The sequence below is a fragment of the Acartia tonsa genome, chromosome 14 (genome assembly GCF_053477335.1).
Source record: "Acartia tonsa isolate MP-2025a chromosome 14, ASM5347733v1, whole genome shotgun sequence".
Lineage (NCBI taxonomy): Eukaryota > Metazoa > Arthropoda > Copepoda > Calanoida > Acartiidae > Acartia > Acartia tonsa.
The window spans coordinates 39,308,601-39,329,376 of NC_137273.1; the positions used below are offsets into that span (position 1 = coordinate 39,308,601).

The 20,776-nt window shown below is 38.6% G+C and overlaps 1 protein-coding gene across 1 annotated transcript in view; it reads right to left on the reverse strand.

Annotated features, from left to right (window-relative positions):
* The window catches only part of LOC145306063 (bicaudal D-related protein homolog), a 318,688-nt gene that overhangs the window by 144,049 nt on the left and 153,863 nt on the right, over positions 1 to 20,776 (reverse strand). Inside the window, exons 12-16 of the mRNA XM_080147993.1 lie at positions 16,633 to 16,719; positions 12,200 to 12,323; positions 11,473 to 11,601; positions 3,544 to 3,639; positions 552 to 662 (exon numbers count right to left, since the gene is read on the reverse strand). Of these exons, the coding sequence (XP_080004119.1) occupies positions 552 to 662; positions 3,544 to 3,639; positions 11,473 to 11,601; positions 12,200 to 12,323; positions 16,633 to 16,719 (547 nt within the window). The remainder of the gene's footprint in view (positions 1 to 551; positions 663 to 3,543; positions 3,640 to 11,472; positions 11,602 to 12,199; positions 12,324 to 16,632; positions 16,720 to 20,776) is intronic.

Sequence of the window (20,776 nt, forward strand, 5' to 3'; positions counted from 1 at the left end):
TAGTAGAATGACCGGCAGACACGACGGACCAAATGAATTGTATACCGAATGCTAATTGGTACTGAGAATCTTCATAAATTATTTCAGTCTTATATGTTATGAAGAAGCCGAGAAAATCACTTTTCCCAAAAAATGTTTCAGATAGACAGACAGACGGTCACATAGAAGAATTGAGTAGCCTCGTTACTAAAAAAATCGACAAATAACCAGAATGGTATAAATCAAAGTAGCCATGGCTAACATATTACCGGCAATTGATTAATCAAATTATACCAAGAAAAATGTTAGCATAACGTAGTCATGTAATTTTAATGATTTCTTTCGATTATATGGCATTAAATAAAAATGGTCATGGATGATATTTTATCGACAAAACGACATCCTATTGACATTATATAAAGCAGTAGTATCAAACTTAGAATTTAAGACTAGAGGGGTTGGGTGTATATTTTCTTTATGCCTAAGCTCTGAGGGGTCCCTATTCCCACCGGGCCAGTTCCCTAACCGTGTACACTCTGAGAAAACCGCCGCTGTAGAGTTTAACAACTTACCTTGCTCATAAGATCCCTAATTTCGTCATCGCGTTTCTTAGCAGCCTCCTCGTGTTGCTTCAGCTGGCGCTCCAGCTTCTCATGGCTCTCTTGGGTGCGGTGGAGCTCAACCTTGAATACATAGATAGATAAATAGACAGATAGATAGATAGCAGCCTCCTCGTGTTGTTTCAGCCGGCGCTCCAGCTTCTCATGGCTCTCTTGGGTACGGTGTAGCTCAACCTAGATAGACAGATATATAGATAGATAGTTCCAGCTTCTCATGGCTCTCTTGGGTGCGGTGTAGCTCAACCTAGATAGAAAGATATATAGATAGATAGTTCCAGCTTCTCATGGCTCTCTTGGGTGCGGTGCAACTCAACCTAGATAGACAGATATATAGATAGATAGTTCCAGCTTCTCATGGCTCTCTTTGGTGCGGTGGAGCTCAACCTAGATAGATAGTTCCAGCTTCTCATGGATCTCTTGGGTGCGGTGGAGCTCAACCTTGATAGACAGATATATAGATAGATAGTTCCAGCTTCTCATGGCTCTCTTGGGTGAGGTGTAGCTCCACCTTGGATATATATATATATATAGATAGATAGATAGATAGATGGATAGATAGAATACCCCGCTTTTAAAAATGCAAAATCATGCATTATAATACATTTTTATTAATTAGGAACACACAAAACAAGCTATTAGAAATAGCAAAAGTTGATTAAAAAAATTTCCTTACAGACTGAAGCGAAAGAGAGTTTTCTTTTATGCATAACCCCTGCGGATGCTCTAACCATGCCAGACCTATTTCTTGGATGCCTTAAACCCTTTAGGACTACCCTGTACCTACCCAACACGACCTAACATTACCTGACCTATAAAACAATCATTCAAAACATAATTATGCTTAATAGTGATTGATATTGAACGCCATGTTGTCACCCTAGTTTCTCTATAACTATTAACTCTAATATTAAGAGCATACATAGGCAATAGATAATAGAAAGGCTTAATATTGATGTAAATCGCTATGCTACCTATGGACGTTGTCATACCAGTAACTCTATAATTTTAAGAGCATATCTGGTCTATAGACAGACAATAGGATATATAGGTTGGAAGGAATTTTAATGTTAGAGGGAGATTTGAAATCTGCATCAAATTTTAAGAATTTTTTATAAAGTTCGTTTTTTTGTATAATTCTTTATCTAAAAGCAGAAATACAATTTAAGTTCATAAATTTTGACCATTAGGATAGGTGGATTGGAAACTACCTGCGCTCTAATTGGTTGAAAGATTTGCGACACTTAAGCTTCTCCAATCAGAGCGCAGATAATTTTCAATCCACCAATCACAGATGTCAAAATTAATTAACTTAAATTGTATTTCAACTTTTAGATAAAGAATTATACAAAAACGAATTTTATAAAAAAAAATCCTTAAAATTTAATGCAGATTTCAAATCTCCCTCTAACATTAAAATTCTTTCCAACTTATATATATTAATAGACAATAATAATGTTTAAATTTGATGGATATTGAACGCTATGCTACCTATGAATGATGTTTCTCTATAACTAATAACTCTAATATTAAGAGCATACATACTACATAGACTATAGACATAGAACTAAGATAAAAGAAAAAAAGAGTGTTACTTATTGAATTAGTTGTAAGGTATAGTGATAAGAAAATTAGGAAAAAATTAGTTTTTGGAAAACTTCACTTAAACCAAGACTCAAATATTCAAATATAAAAAAGGCATGCTTTTTATCCTGTAATATAAAGCAGTAATGTTTTTTGTCTGAAGCTTAAAATCTTAATAACTATTGAACTAATTGGGTACTCAATTTTTAGTTAAGCTTAGATGGTTTAAGGCCGGCTATTTAATTTTCAGATTTTAGTCTTAATTTTATAGTCCCCTTTCTGTCCTTTTGAATACAGATCCGATGGATGTAAGGGGCAAAGCCGCTAGTAAATTTATTTGAGTTGAGTTTTTTTTTAAATTCATGAAGTTAGATTTGTATTTTAGTTCTTAAACACTTACAACTTATAATGGCTAAGTGATGGTTCGTTCGACGTATGCAATGCAAGAAGTGACTGAAGTTTTAGAGTAGCTTCACTTTTAAAAATTTAATTTTTTATACAATTTATTTATCTTAATATCTAAAGAAAAAAAGTGCTACCCACCCATTTTTCTTTTAGATGATTTTTAAGAAAGGGTTCAAATTTACAGTACAGGGTATTTGACTGTCTTTTTAAAGTAATTGTTTAAAGAAAAAAAGAATTTAAGATTAGTTAACCCATTATTTTCAATTCTAGTTTTTAAAAGTAAAAAAATATTTTGAAGTTTTTCCAGGATGGGAGGGTAAAGGCACCTCTTTAAATAGTTAATACCCTTCCAGTTTTGTTAGCCCCGAGAAGCCGAAGGCAGTATGGCCTAGAACCGGGTCTAATCCAGCGGATATTTATCGGTTTTGAAGCCATTCTTTAATGTTATTAGTTATAAAACTTCTCTAAATCTATATGTACTGTAAAGGAGAACCATATCGGTCCAGCGGTTAGTAAGCAACAGATAGACAGAAAGACATCCAGTTACTTTTATGTAAGGAAATTTTTATATTGAGAAGAAAAATCCTTATTCATTGAGGGCGTGTCCTTTAAGTAAATGACTCAAATAAATGTTTTAATATTTTAAACAACAAAAGATTAATCATTCAAAATATGGTTTTAAAAACTCCGTTTTTTATGCAATACTTTTCTGTAATAGTGTGTATGTCCATCTGTCAGTCCGTACACAATTTTTTATAAAGATTCCTTTAATTATCTGGCATAATATAAGAAGCGTAGCAACTCTATGATTAGGTGGCAAATGCGTCCATGGTGTTAATATGTATGTAAATTATGCCTTGTTGTAAATTATGCCTAACTGTTCTAGAAATTATCAAACAAGTTACAGGAATCTTAATTCTATACATGCTTCGCTTTAAAAAGAGAAATAATTACTTACCTCTAATTTAATTTTCTGGTTGCTATCAGCCCCGCAGGTCAGGCAGGTACCCTTCGCCTCAACCCTCAGGAGGTCATGGAGTAGGCCTTTCAGCTCCTAGATAGATAGATAGTTAGATACTATGGATAGATAGAGAGATAGTATGGATAGAAAGATAGTTAAGAAGGTTTCCTTAGTCGCAATGCTTAGTACTTTTGATAGATAGATAAATCTAGTAAGGATAGAAAGATAGTTAGGCAGATACCCTTAGCAGGTCATGTAGTAGGCTCTTTAGCTCCTAGATGGATAGATAGATAAATAGTATGGATAGAAAGATAGTTAGGCAGGTACCCTTTGCCGCAACCCTTAATAGATCATGTAGCAGGCCCTTCCTAGATAGATAGTTAGTTAGTACTATGGATCGATAGATAGATAGTCAGGCAGGTACCCTTCGCATCAACCCTTAGCAGATCATGTAACAGACCCTTCATCTCCTAGTTAGATAGATAGATATTACTATGGATAGATAGTAAAAGTAGATAGATAGTTAGGCAGGTACCCTTAGCCTTAACCCTCAGGAGGTCAATATGGAGTAGGCCCTTCAGCTCCTAGGTAAATAAATATTACTATGGATAGATAGATAGTCAAGTAGGTACCCTTAGCATCAGCTCTTAGATAGATAGATACATAGATAGATAGTTAGTACTATGGATAGATAGAAAGTATGAATAGAAAGATAGTTAGGCAGGTACCCGTAGCCTCAACCCTTAGCATGTTATGTAGCAGGCTCTTGATAGATAATTAGTTAGTACTATGAATAGATGGATAGATAGTTAGTACTATAGATAAATAGATAGTATGAATAGATAAATAGTTAGGCAAGTCATGTAACAGACCCTTCAGCTTCTAAATAGAGAGATAGATAGATAGATAGTGTTATGAATAGATACATATTTATTATTTAGTATTATAGATAGATAATTAGTTACTACTATAATAAATAGAAGATATTATGATGGTTAGAAGGTAAGATTACAATTAGGTAGATAGATGAATAGACAGATAGATAAATATTCAGTTATGAAAATGAATACATAGATAAAACTTGATATGTAAATGTGGTATTCGGCAACCGTGAGCCATGCCTATGGCACCCCTGATCTGGGGTTCGGTGGAGGGTCAACGGCCCTCCCCCGAGTCCTGGGGAAGGGGTCTAGTGACCCCCTCCCTACGCTTAGAATTAATGATTGAATCTGTCATGTTTATTATGGTTAACTGTATTCTTAATTCTCCCCCACCCTTTTCAGGGATGGGGGATCATTATTGCCCAAACTGACCATTGTATATGTATTATTTATGCTTTTATGTTATGATTATTTATTCCTATCCATGTTATTATTGTTTGTTGTATATAGCTTCAGTATCTTTCAAACCTTCAATAAAGTGACAACTGAAATAGATGTTGATCATTATCTAGTGAAAGCTAGAGAAGCGTAGCTTCTCTATAGTAAGGTGTCCACGTCTGTCACACTGCCGTAATCTAATTGAACTCCGGTGTCTGCCCTTTATCCTCGGCGGATACCACAACTTTGGTGACAGCTGTGTGAGATTACGGCGAACCACAAGTGTAGAGCAGACGCGCATCTGAGGCTAAGGTACTCCCAGCAGTGAATCTGGCAAAACTGACACAAGCAACCTGAATTACCCACCCTGGACAGCAAAGTTTAACTCTGCATCCGGCAGTTGTGGAAGCGAGACAGCGAAATTTGACGAATAACCGCGAGCAGCGCTGATATCTAACGGAGAATTGAGCGCCAAAAGGGCTGAAACAGGCCTGCGGACCGGCTGAAACAAGCCAAATAAGTGTAAACGGCTGGAAATAGGCCAACTTTACTGCAAGAAATAGCAGGATCCGAACCAGTGGCGCTAGCAGGACGGGACATTTCCTGCCGCCATCAGCCGGATTTGGATCAGCGGCGCTAGCAGGACGGGACATTCCCTGCCGCCGATAGGCTGAAACATGCCACATAGCTGCAAGCTGCGAGCTAACATACGAGTGTAGTGCACCAGAACAGAGAAAAACTACGTCAACCCCGAGTATCCTGAGAAGCTACAACGCAGCCACCCATCTAGAAAACAGATATTATATCACATTTGCAGGGATTACCACCCTAGTGTGATGGCCAAACAATAGATTTATGAGCAAAGCTTGGCAAACAAATTGTTGTGTTGTGATAAATCTAAGAATAGAACAGGCTTGGATTACTGTGTATTGTGATAACAGCTAAAAATAGAACAGAGTTGGTAAACAAATCTGTTATGCAATTGTGATAAGGACAAAAATAGAAGCTAGATGTAATATAATCAAGACCCTGATATACAATCAAAACAATCTCAAGCCCACAGCACAACAACAATACACCCCTTATTCCAAGGGAAAGGGAGGGGCCCCTCTCCATTGAAGGCAAATACAATCAGGGTGATATAATAGATAAGCCTAAGATTAAGAAGAAAAGGCCCTATTACACCAGCACACAGTTACCCCCGTCCCCTCACGCGCTTCCCCCTTCCTACCCACACTAGACTAAGTCCGTCTGTAGTGTGGAGCTAGCGATCGGATACACAGAGCGCCATTCACGGGTAGCGCAACAGAGTGCGGAAAATATCATAAATCCAACGGACGAAGCGGACCAATGAGAGAGCGAGTTGAGGGGTGAGAGCGCGTTTTCCCCGTGTGCGCGGATTTGACGGCGCGAACGCGCGTTACAAGGACAGGAGATTCCACGCACACACACACACACACACACACTCACACCGGAGCGGAGCTACTCCATAGCATTTAACAGGGGTATTTTTAGCAAATAAAGAATTGCAAGTTTCTTTCCTTCTAGCTCTAGTGTGATAAAGGAAAACCCAATCAGTTCCTGACAGCAGTTCAGACCCTCAACATCTATCTACCTCTACCAGCCTACCCTACAACCTCAACACCTAACTAGTGATAAGTACAGCTAAGTTATATCTTTGTAACTAAACTCCCAACCTAGTGATACAAACAGTGTTGGCTGTTAGGCTAGGAAGCCTCAAGTGACAAACCATCCATTTTAGTACTGTATAACTTTGTGCCCGCCGTTTCACCGTTGACCCAATGGACCAGCATCAAGCCCCAGGAGGTGACCAAGCCCCAGGATGGCTCCAGGATGACCCTCAGCCGGCCCCAGCCGAGTACCGCAAGCTGATGCTGAGCAATCTGCCGGAGTTTAGAGGGCCGCCCAAGCAATCCTGGTCGGCACATATCCGCAGACTTGAGATGTCATGGGCGGCTTACCGCGTGCCACCTCATGATTCCCTCAACCGCCGCAACGCCCTACTACTGTCACTGGTAGGGCAAGCGGCGGAAATGGCGTCCCATCTGTTTGGCGAGGCAGGCCAAGCCTTGACCTACGAACAGGTCAAGACCGAGTGTGAGTTGCTATTTCGCCCTGCTTTTGAATCCCAAACGCTTAAACAAGCGTTTAGGGATTACAAGCAACACTCGACAGAACCTATACAAGCGTACATATCAACTAAGTGCGCCTTGTATAGGGACGCCTACAACCATGAGGATCTTGAGTTGTTGGTGGACGAATTAAATCGTGGAATTCGTAACGCCAACGTAAAACGCCTCATGATGAACCATGAAATTACGAGTGTACCTGAGTACACTCGTAAGGCCATGTTCACCGTGACCATGGTTACTAAGCAGCTGAAGGAAGGTGTGTGCTTAGTGGACTCGACCGACGGGCTGACTGGATCTGCCTGCATCCAGTTGCCCCAATATGACGAGTCGGAGCCAATGGAGATTGGCTCCTTGGCTCCGGGTCTCCACCAGATGGGGAAGGTCGCTCCAGATGACAAGGTTCCAGGCCGCTGCTACCGCTGCCAGGGGAGAGGCCACCGAGCTCGAGACTGCCCAACGCCTGTGGAAGTTAGCCTAGAGGAGAGACGCACCCAGCCACGCCGTGACCGTTCTGCCAAGTGTGAGCGTTGCCACTATGACGGTCACACGGCGGCCGATTGTAGAGCCGACTGGGCCCAGGTAGCCAGCCGCAGGCGCACCGCCGACAAGGGTGCCCCTCCAGGGAAGCCCAGCAGAGTGGCCCATATGGAAGGGAGCGCGCCCCCAGCACCACCACAGCAAGCAGCCGCCCCCAGAGCTGCGGACCGAGCCGATGGGATGCCGCAGTTTGGGACTGTCCCAGCTAGGATCAACGTACTGGGCGGCGCGGCTGAACCCAACCGGGTTGGCCTAGGCTTCAGTCTTAACCATCTGGGGCCAGAGCTGATACAGCCCAACAACATAGCCGAGCCAGAGGTGCTGAGGCCCCAGCCTTTTAGCCTCAACATGATGGAACCTGCCCGACTGAGCCTACCCAGCAAGAGTGGAGGGGCGCTGCCCAGCGTCCCTGAGACGGTGTATGGGGAGGCCCTGGCAGCCGCTGAACGAGAGAGGCAGGAGGTGCTAGCCAGCACCTCTGCATCGATGTATGGGACGCCACCCGGCGTCGCCACCTGGGATGATGGGGGGGTGCTATCCAGCGCCTCCCACCTGGTGCCTGGGGCGACAACCTTCGCCGCCACCGAGATACCTGGATCCTGGAACGAGCCAGCCTCCAACCTGATGTCTGGGGCGACAACCGTCGCCGCCACCGAGAGACCTGAGTCCTGGAACGAGCCAGCGGTCCCAGAGGAAGGGGTGACACCCGTCACCCCCAGTCAGCCAGCGCCACCAGCCTGCAGGGAGAGCCCAGCTACATGCCAGCCAGCGCCACCAGCCTGCAGGGAGAGTCCAGCTACCTGCCATCCAGAGCCCCCTGCCAGCCAAGGGAACCCAGCTGCTCAACATCAGGATAAGTTGAATTTGTTAAATGTGTTGTATCCAAAATATTGTAAACACCCAGCCTTGCCTGTGCCCCCTGCACCTGAGGCTGGGGAGATTGAAATTTGGGAAAATAAGGACTTGCCTGTGCCACATGCACCTGAGTTCCTAGGGCAGGGGAGGGCAGTGAGTAAGGGCGAGCCTGTGCCACATGCACTTCAGATGGTTACCTGGAAGCCTCTCCCATTGGTGGATGGTCCTGTGGGGCCTCCTGCTGGCAGCCGTGTGGCCTACAACCAGCTACGTCCTGGTGGGGTGGGACTGTGCCAACCCCACCCATGTCACGTCTTACAATAAAGAAAAGATGTGTAACACGGAGCCCCTACACCAGGAGGTGCCCCTGGGCCATGAAGTGCACGTCCTGCAGCAAGTCAAGGTGAGGGAAACCACTGGGTACAGCTGTCAGCTCACCGTGTCCCAGTGGACATTCAGGTGTGGGGTATGGGGTCACCTCAAGGTGACCTCGGTCCCCACCCTCATGAGGCCAACCAAGATAGACCCAGAAGCGTGCCGAGACCTGGCCAGGAACCGAGTCTACACGTTGCCAGGCAAGACCCAGCCACTGACGTTCCAGCTGAACCACCCCCTGTTCTTCACCATCGACATGGTGGGCGCCCTTGTCAACAGCCCCGAGGGGGTGGGTTGCGAGGGGGAGGACGTCCACTTTGAGGGCCAGCTATACCGCAACGAATTAGTGCTCCAGGAGCGGCGGCTGCTGGTCAAGGAGGAGACCTATGTGGTGGAGGATGGACGGATGGAGTCCCAGTCTGACCACCTGACCCTAGAGTGTCCCCATTCTGAGCTGTCCTGCATCACTGGGGAAGCAACCTACGTGTGGGACCACCTGGGAAGAGATTGCCCCTTGAGGCTGATCCGCAGCCTCCAGCCCAGCCTGGTGATGGATGCATATCTGGTTGACCATCAGGCCCAGTTTTTCATCAACATGACCAACCCCACCTCGATTGTGAACTGCGACTTCGAGGCCCATGCCACAAACCATCCAGCGTTGTTCGTGGCAGCTGACCCAGCCGCGGCTGCGCTGCCCAGAGTGTCGGCCAGGGATGTTGACGTTCCCCTTCAAGCACAGATCCATGCAGGTTATATTGGGTTTACCCTGGAAACGCGCATGAAAAGCACCGCAGCAGAAGAAGTAGCGGCCAACTGCTGGAAGCTCCAGCAACTAGACCCGGCCCACCCGGTGCGTGTCCAGGGGAGCACGTTCTCGGTATTGAGGGGAGACATCCTGCTGCAGCTGACCTGCCAACGCCACAAGTATGTTGTCCGCGAACACAAGGAGTGTTGGGACAAAGTGCCAGTAGAGCCCACAGGTTTTGTAGACGCTGTGACACGGGTATACAGTGAACACGCCACCAAGATTCCTTGCTCCTCCACCTACCCCCTGACTGTGCACGCGGAGGAAGGCTGGATAGAGTTAACCCCTGCTCCCAAGAAGAGGCCACCCCCGCTGGATACGCCTAAGCAGTTGTTGACAGAACCCTTAGATGACTTCAGTTCAGGTGGCTTGTATTCGCAGGCTGAGTTGAACGACTGGCAACAACTGCTGGCGTTCCCAGCATACAAGAGTGCCATGCTGACCGGCCTATCCTATGGCTCCTGCGTTCAGCAAGGCAGCTGTTCGGCCACAGGAGACCATGGGATAGTGTCCTACAACATTGACCGACTGGCGGAGGAAGGAGAGGCAGCCCTGGATGTCTGGGCTGGATTTAGACAAGCCATCCACGAGTGGGGAGATGGCGCAGCCATACTGTGTTTGCTGTTGTTGATCCTCAAACTGCTGGGGGATCTAACCATCATTTCCCTAGCAGCAGCACAAGGAGGAGTCCGAGCAGCCCTGAATGCGATATCACAAGTGTTCCTGTACCATCCAGCTTTATATAGGAAAGCGCTGGCTAGAGCCAGGCTCAACCATGCCAAGTCCCGGGACTTTTCAGTGGACTGGGATGCCATTCCCATCGGCAGGGAAGCAGCAGAGGAAATGGTGTCTATGAAATCCACTGACAGCGGGCATGACCGCCCAGGTAGGCCAGGACCGCCCTCTGGCAGACCCCGCGGCCCCTCCGGAGGACAGGCCGCTGCTCAAACGATCAACCTGACAGCCAGTGCCCCAGCCGCTGCCAACAACAACCAGCAGGCCCCACTGCTGACTGTTCCAGCAACAACTGTGCCACCAGCAAACCTGATACCTGCCGGCGCTGACCAACGTGTCCAACCCAAGCCAGCCTCTGCCTTCTATCCCACATTGGGAGCCCATCAACCCTAAGAAGATACTCACCACTAGGATTCCATTGAATCATTATCGTTTGTATATATTTTAGCCCTAAGGAGCGGGCCGAAGGCCTCAACCACTGTCGGAAGTCTGGTAGGGAAACCCCCTCCCAGCCTTCCGAGGGGAGAGTTGTGGTATTCGGCAACCGTGAGCCATGCCTATGGCACCCCTGATCTGGGGTTCGGTGGAGGGTCAACGGCCCTCCCCCGAGTCCTGGGGAAGGGGTCTAGTGACCCCCTCCCTACGCTTAGAATTAATGATTGAATCTGTCATGTTTATTATGGTTAACTGTATTCTTAATTCTCCCCCACCCTTTTCAGGGATGGGGGATCATTATTGCCCAAACTGACCATTGTATATGTATTATTTATGCTTTTATGTTATGATTATTTATTCCTATCCATGTTATTATTGTTTGTTGTATATAGCTTCAGTATCTTTCAAACCTTCAATAAAGTGACAACTGAAATAGATGTTGATCATTATCTAGTGAAAGCTAGAGAAGCGTAGCTTCTCTATAGTAAGGTGTCCACGTCTGTCACACTGCCGTAATCTAATTGAACTCCGGTGTCTGCCCTTTATCCTCGGCGGATACCACATAAATATCATCAATGAGGTGTAAACACATAATTAAACATATTTATTATTGCAATATTGGTTAACCATTTATATATATAGAAAGTATAGGCAATTTGCATAAAAATTGCGCAGTTACTTAAACAATTTAACAGTGAAGGAATCTACGCACCTGGAGCACGGCAGTGAGGGTGCCTACGCTAATGTTGACCTCCTCCGAGGAGCTGGTTGTCTCGACGCTGTCACCCGAGGCCCGCCTCTGCTTGCCGCGCTGGCGCAACATCAACACAAGGTTTCTCAACTAGAAATAAAACAAGGATGACAACATTCATAGGTGGCGAAGCACAAAAAATCATGGACATTGTTAGCATGAGTGACAGACCGACGGAAATGAATTACATACTGGATGCTCATTATTATCTAAAGTGAATCTTCACAAAAATTCAGGCGCATATCTCGATGAGCAGCTGAAAAAATCCCCTAAAGCTGATGGACTGACTGACCAACTGACAGCCAAAGTAAATTATTGAGTAGCTTCGCTGTTTAAAATATTAATTATAACAATACACGGGGCTGGTGTTAATAAGAGACTTTCCACAAAAAAACAGCTTAAAACTAGGAATATATTTCAATCATTTCCATTTAATCCTTGTCAACCTTTTATGTTCCTTTCTGTACAAAAATTTATTTGCTATTTAATTTTTAATTCATTCTTTTTATTAGGTTCAAGTTTATTTAATGAACCAACCAATCAAAATTCAATAAAAGTCTCCAAAGTTGTTAAGTCAACTAATAAGTAGACGGTATTATAAAACTTTGAAGACTAGTTTAATGAACAGCCCAATATCCGCTCCCTTCCTGATAGCCACCACAACAAGAACAACAACATAAATATTCACCTGAGCGTAGGCATTGATAACCTCCTGTTTAAGATCCGCAGCCTCCATATGGACGTGTCCCCCGTGGACACCTGGGGCCTCGAACTCGATATCCTCCAGGTCCTCGTCGATATTGCTGAAAGGCCTAAAATAAAATAGATAGCTAAGAATGGATAGATATTATAGATAGAAAATGTACATATATCGTTCGTTATATAGGTATTCTAAAAGTTAAATATAGATAGCAAATTTATATTAAAAAACAATTTTTTAAAAATCATGAATTTATCCCTAAAAAGGTCCTTCATATAATTCACAATTATGAAGATTCAACGAAAAGGTTCAATCTTTTATCTAAATACAAGATGTAGGGATCTAAGACGATAAGACAATGGCCAAAAAATTGATATACATTGTACATTCCCAATGATTGTACACAAAATTACCCCTCTGTAGATTACAATAAGTGGTTTAACTCAACTTATTGAACCGATTAATAAAAATAAAAAAAAGTCCCCAAAGTTTTAAAGTTTATGAATAAAACTTTGGGGACTAGTGTATTTAAAAAAGATATTTTGATAGACAAATACATGTGTTTACTTTGTAGATTGATTGACAGATATAGAATAAAAATTGATATAAAAAACATATAAATGTATAAATTTAAAAAATACATATTTATACACATAATCGTTTTCTATAAATAAAAACAATAAAAATTGAAATTTCATGATTTAAATATATGCATTAAAAAAGGAATATATAATCTACAAAGAAGCGTAGATAATATTCTTAAAAATATTGGATTTCTAGCTTTTAGTCAGGAAGGTGACTTTTGTTGGCTTAAAAACTTTGGGAACTTTTTTTGAATACTGATTGGTAGGTTGAAAATAGCAGTGCACCATCTTTTAAATCAATTTTTTGTTTTTATTGAAGTTGTACATCAATTTAACGCCCATTGTCTTATCCATCAGATCTTTGCATTTTTCTAAGGCTGCTAGTTTTATTCTTTTATTAGAAATTCCTTCGGTCTGACAACCTCAATTTTAGAGTAGCTACCCCCCCAAAAAAGCGCATTAAAATGAAAGATCAATTTAAAGTTAAAATTTTATGCAAATATTGTTTTGGTACCAAGAGCCGTTATGTCCAGAGCTGAATCTTTAAATCATATAGTGCTGAGCCAGATCGTGGTGAGCCGAACCGATCTGGCTCACCCCTCCGGCTCACCCCGATCTGGCTCACCACTAAAACGATTTAAAGATCCAGCTCACAACTAGCTGAACAATCTTATTTGATTTTAAACAATTTAGGCCATTGAATTTTTGAAAATTGGGCAAGAATAGTTATTTCTTTCATCGTATTATAAACGGCTTTCCGCGGACATAGAATGTACAATTATAAGATTAAAACCAGTTTTTTAGCCCCGAGATGACGAAGGCACTGGCTAAAAAAACTGGTTTTAATCTTATGATTGTACATTTCTATATTCGTAGAAAACTGGATATAATACGATGCTAGACATAGTTTTTTCGTATGGAAGAGAACCGGTTCCTATCCACCGGATTCGAATGAATACGAGAAAAATACATAATATGGCTTATTGGAGGGATACGACAATAGACGATAAATTGATGTACATCTCAAATGATGATTAACAAAATTAGTAGATTTAAATTACTGGTTAAAAAGTTTAGACACTGCTAATTTGAACAAACCAAATCAAAATTCAATTAAAACCCAAAGCTTTCCGCGGATATCAAAATGAAATGAAATTATAAGATTAAATCCAGTTTTGTTAGACCCGAGGGCCCGAAGGCTCGGGCTATTAAAAATAATATTAATTTATTATTTTCATTTTAATATTCGTGGAAACTTGTCTGTATTACGATGCTAAACATGAATTTTCAGTATGGCTAACAGGCTCTAGTCCAGCAGATATTAATAGGGGTCGAAGCCATTCTGGAAAATATTATACTTTTAAAAAAAGATAACATAAATTAGAATTGTTATATTAAGTTAATGCGTGATAGTTAGACGCACGAGCGTTAGATATAGAGTTGCTGTGCTTCTAAAAATAGAAAAAAATAACAAAACAAGTCAAATTTGAAATATTTCTTACAGTTAGATTTTGCTTGAAAGGACACTAATATACATTGTTTTGAGTAAGATATAAACTAGTGGCTGCGCACCTAGAATCTTGGAGCTCTTAATGCAACGGGAGAGGTAAAGGGCAGAAAAATAGGCATAATATATAATAAGACATAAATTTGAAAAAAAAGATTGCATAATACCATCTTTAAAAGGAAAATCGATTCCTTTGATTGTACATACTTTTTGTTGTTGTTGAAATCATGCTTTTGGTTAGGCCTGTTTAAGGGCCGAAGCATTTTACTTGTTGTACATCCCCAATTATAATACATTTAATTACCCATTCTGTAGAAACTGTTAGTTTGTACAAACCAATTCACGCAATGTTTTTGAGCCAACGAGTTTGGATACCAATATAAATTATCTTCCAATATCACCTCCTTCTCACAAGAAATCGAAAAAAATAAAAAAAAAATTTTCTTACGAGTGTCTTCCAAAAAAAGAAAGAAAAACAATACATTTGAACACACACATATAAACAAATAGATAGGAAGATAGATAGTAGATAAGGTAGATAAAATAGATAGATAATCTCAAATGCAGTTCTTCTTATGACGTTGCAATTCTAGTGATAATAAACTTACAAGATGAAAGAAAGAATGCAAAAGCAGAAATTTAAATTGACAACAAACAAAAATTAATAATTTTAGCTTAAGACCACTAAAACATATTATCTGTAATGTGATCTTTAGAAAAGCCTTGTATTTGTTATGAGAGTTAATGACGACTGGTTTTAGGCTTTTTTAGGTCATACTCAATTAGGCCAGGGAATGTAAAAATTGAGTAGCTTCCACGAAAATTGCGGGTCAGCTTAAAAATGTAGCATTCAATACATACAGCTGTGCGCAAAGCTAACCAATCTAGCGATTGGCCAAAGGATTCAAACAATGAATCTCCCGTGTGCATCTGAATCCTAACTTCAGAGAACCAGGGCTACTATAACAATAAACGAAGAGATGTAACAGACTTTGGAAAATAAGATATAACATTAGAAACAGGTATAATGAGGTACAGTTGAAAAGCAGCTAAGCACAAAAAATCATGGATTGATAAATTTACAAAGTGAATTGTAGAGCAAATGTTCATAAAAATAGAGAAGAAGAAAAGAAAGAGAAAGAAGGAAATATGTATTATAGAAAGTAGCTGTGTTTAGTACCCTAGGAAAATGGGGATATATGTCACAGCTTTTGGCCTACCTATTCTATTGACGTCATAGTAGAAGGAAAAATAAAGGAAAGGGGGAAAGAAACCCCGTAGAAAAGAGATGAGGTTAAGGGTATTTCATGATGTCAATAGAATAGGTAGGCCAAAAGCAGTAACATCTATCACTATTTTGCTAGAGCACTATAGACAGCTACTGAGAGAAAACCATGAAAAAATATTTATACGTCTGCGCTGCAGGACGCAAATACCGACAGACAAAATTATATACTCGTGGCTCTTTGGAAAGTGGTATATTATGAAAAATCAGCAATCTATATTAAATAGCAGCCGAGAAAATCATACTCGCCAATTGCGTTACGATCAAAGTGAATCATACAGTAATTTTGAACTTGTAAGAAAACGTATAGAGTATATGCCTCTAAATATGCACCTTTTTTCAAGATGATAAAATAAAATTTTTAAATGGTTGATAAAACTTAAACAAAGCAAACGTAGAGCTGTAATTAAACAATAAAGATTTTTTATTTTACTTGCAAAAATTATAATGATTATAATTTTAGTTTTAGATAATTGAAAATATTTTAATTTTAGTGGATTTATTTAACTAAACCATACTTTTTTTAGCTTTAACATATCTAAAAATTGAGAAAAAGAATTTTCTAAACTTTTAATCAATATTTTTCAAGTTTGGGTTTGAATCACATTTTTTGGTGGTCTGGGCCTTTGGATCCTTGAGACCAACAAAAAAACTAATTCTATGAGATTTATTTATTCTTTATCAGCTGTTTTTTTTTCATAAACACTTGTCCACAAAAACAAAAAATTATTTTAGGATTGATTACGATTTATTTGTTGGGCCAAGAGTTCCAAGTTACCAAAAAGATGTTTAGTTTGCTCATTGGAATATTAACACAGCCAAGTAGCAGAAAACTATTTGATAGCAGACGAAAGAGGTCATTGGAAAGGGGGGGGGGTAGTTATCTTTATATAAATCTATACTATAGAACTGTTTGTTTATTCAATTGACATAAAGGACAATTTCTTCAAAAAGCAATATCCACGTACTTAAATCCATTCCTCTATTTGCGCCATTTGAATCACAAAACTTTAATATAATATCATATACAATAAATAATTCTTACCTTCGAGAGCCGTTGAGAGATTTTTCTGAATCTGAAACCTCCATCTCTGTGAGTAGGGACCGGTTTCCATAGGGGCTCAGGGAGGCACTGAAATTAATATATCAATATATAATAAACTTACTATTTACATTTCAAGGGGGGTCTTATCAGGTGTTTTAGAGAAGGGTGTGCGTTAGTTTCCGCATATGTATCACAATAATGAGCAAAAAAAACGCAAATTACTACAGTAGCAGAAATTAATTCACTCTTATTGATAAACATCCATATATCTTTTCCATAATAGTTTAAAACCGTTTAGAATCCGCTATATTAGAACCGATTAGAACAGATTCTGAGTTATAGTGAAAAATCATGTATCGTATTGTATTACAGACAATTTTCTACGAATAACAAAATAAAAATTATATTATAAATACCAGTTTTGTAAGCCCAGGCGTTCGGTCCCTCGGGGTAACGGTAACTAAACTGGTATTAATCGTATTATTTTTCGTTTTACTATCCGCGTAAAGATGTCTATAATTCAATGCAATAAATAAGTAAATTATGCTACTCTGTATTTTTGCGAATATAAATGTTTTACAGATTAAATAATATGTGGAAGTTATAGCAGATTTTTTTATGATGATTCTAAAAATATCAAATTACAGGACATTTCAAGTTTTAAGTATGTATGAATGTCTAATGTGAATTTAAAAAAAAATTAAACAAAACCCTGCTTAATTTTTAACATAGATACAATAATAAAAGATAAGAAATTGTATTTTTACATGTTGTAATATCCCCCCTACCTCCTAATTTTCGAAATATATTGAAAATAATGGGGTATTTTTTGTTTATTACTTTAGGTCACGTTAGGTTCGGTCATTTTGGGAACTGGGTAGCCCTGCAGAATTAGCGCTACCCGCAGGAGGTAGAGGTAGAAAGTCAGTCAAAAGTTATCCATGTGACGTCATAAAAATGAGGGAGATGAGAGGAGATTTGGGAAGAAAAAATCCTTTAAAAAGAGATGGATAATCACTAATTTTTATGAAAAAAAAACTACTCCCCCCTCCCTTAATATCATTTTTTCCCACCAATGAGGGGTTTATCACTGCTCAACAAGTATTTTGTATGAAAGCACCAAACTGGGTACTGAGAAAAGACGCGTAGATACTGTAATGCTAACAATACAGAGAGAACGTCAGATGAACAGACATACAAACATAGTTTAATTATAGAGTAACTATGCTATTGATTAAGTGCTTTATTGATTTTTATAACATATGTAAACTAATTTATTGATTGATAGATTAAAAGATAATTTTAGGGATGTAATAAAATACTAAAACTCTTACAGGGTGTTTTTTAATAAAACAAAAGTATTGCATAATTAACCCACTTACCATTAACAGACATTAATAATTTTTTTTTATTGATTTGAATAGTATTATGTCAAGAACAAAAATTGCACAGCACACAAAAACGCACAAAAAAAGTCTTAGGTTCGCGGGTTATTATTGCGCAATTTCGTGTGCATTTTTTTGTACTTGATTATTTCAGTTTTTTAGACCATAAAATTCGGATTCAATTGATATGCGAAAAAAAAGCTTTCCATTGATCTATAACTTTTAGTATAAGTTTCCAAAAATAAGAGTATATGTAAAATACCAGGGGCGCCAAAGCTTTTTCATTTGGGGGGGGGGGGGGGGGTAAAAATTAAAATTAAAGTTTTTTTTTTTTTTTGGGGGGGGGGAGTTAATCTTTATACCATATAAGCAAGGATACCAAGCTTTTTTTATTAGGCGGGGGATTGAAAAATTAAGAATTTTGGGGGTGCCATAATCACCCTTGTAGCCCCCCCCGTCCTTTTAACATACACATACTTTTTGTAATAAAATCATATTTAAATCTTAATTCATATTCTTTAGTAAACACATTTACTGAAATCTCAATAACGATTTAGTAAAATAAAAGGATTTTCTTCAGATGATATTTCCCTGCTTTGAAAAAGTCTCTTATCTTTTTTCATTTAAAAGTCAAATAGATTAATAAGCCAAAGAAGAAAATGTATGTTGTTTTTTTGTGCAAATTTTATGATGTAACAAAATTGTAAAGATTTTGAGTAGCGAAGCATACTCATAAGTTATATGTGCTTGTTTATCTTTTAATGCATATACTTTAAAGGATAAGCCAATGGACCTTAAATTAATAAAACAAAATTACCCCATAAGTAGATTAAATTAATTGGTTGGATAGTTTGGACACCACTGGTTTAGAATCAACTAATCACAATTTACGGAAAATAAGCAAATGAATTTGACCAACGAATAAGATAACTCACGTATAAAATTTTAGGTACCAGTGTACTGTATTTTATAGTCAAATATAACATAACAACATAAAATGGTGTATTAAGTCATTTAGAAGTTAGAAGTCTACCATAGAAAAAATTATGTTAATAAGACAAATTTAAAGCTTCTTTTAATAAAGTCAGTTCAGCAGTTTTTGAGATCTAATGGAAAGACAGCCATATATATGTTGGTGAAACGTTGGATCAACCAATCAAAATTCACTGAAGTCCCCAAAGTTGTTAAGCCAACGAATAAGAAAAAGTTATTATAAAACTTGGTAAATAGTTTAATTAACAGCCTATTGACCCCTCCCTCTTTGTATGCATATTCATCCCAACTCTTAGATAAAATCTTAATATGAACAAGTTTTGATATGTTTTCATTTAAAAGAAGTTGTATCAACTTTTTTGCTTTTTATTTAAGATAGCTAGCCGGTTCTTTTAGTAAGTAGTAGATGTAAAATTTTTCATAGAATTCAGATATGCAATCGGTTTTTATTGTAGACCTCTTATTTTTTAAGTAATTTAAGTTTTTAAAAAAAATAATTAAGTCGGTTTTAAGGTACTAAAACGCAACAAAATAAAAGAAGAAAATGGCCAGTATGAACAAAAATAGTAAGATCTTTAATTTGACACCTTACTTTTAAAATTCTGTTGAGTAATTATTGAAAAAATCTATTTTTTTAACCTCGGTTTAATAAAAACTTTAGACCTAAATATTTTCTCAAACAGACATAAAAAACATGGGTTCATATATACCTTTAGAATCAGAAAAATATTACGAATCTATTCTAAGCAAAATTGAAAAAGTTTTATAAAACTATTATAAAAAAAATAAGTTTATTTTAAGAATCATAATTTTCGGCTTTAAAGGGTTAGCTTGAACCAAACCTGAACAAAACCTAAACAAAAGACAATGCAATGTAGCAGATATTTTTTAAACACAAGAAACAATAATGTATTTTTAACTGCATTGTTTTGAAGTTTATAAACAGACTGATGCATATTTGTTCATAATTTTTCATTCTTCACATGTTCTTTAATATCACTATATTTATTGTAGTATCTATTGTATATATTGTATGAACGTTCTCCTTTTTTTCTGGTAATTCTATAGGTTAATTTTATAGATTAAGCTTCCCGATTCGTCAATTTTTGCGATTTGTGATTGGCTAGTTTAGTAGTTACAATTCTTAAAATAAACTTTTTATTTTTTCTATTTTTTATTACAATTTTTTTAAACTTTTTCAATTTCGCTTAGAATGGACTCATATTATTTTTCTCATTCTAATGGTATATATGAACCCATATTTTTTATGTCTGTATGAGAAAATATTTAGGTTTAATGTTTTGATTAAACCTTGGTTAAAAAAATAGATTTTTTTAACAATTACTCAACAGAATTTTAAAAGTAAGGTGTCAAATTAAAGATCTTACTATTTTTGTTCATACTGGCTATTTTCTTCTTTTATTTTGTTGCGTTTTAGTACCTTAAAACCGACTTAATTATTTTTTAAAAAAAATTAAATTACTTAAAAAATAAGAGGTCTACAAAAAAACCGATTGCATATCTGAATTCTATGAAAAATTTTACATCTACTACTTACTGAAAGAACCGGCTAGCTATCTTAAATAAAAAGCAAAAAAGTTGATACAACTTCTTTAAAATATTAACAAAGGGGTCTATGAAACATTTAAACTTTATATGATCTAACCCTTTGACTTATTCTAAATTGTTTTTGGATTTGTAAGCCAAATAATGTTTGTTGTCTATTTATTTACTAGCTCAAACGTAAGATGAGGGAACTCTATAAA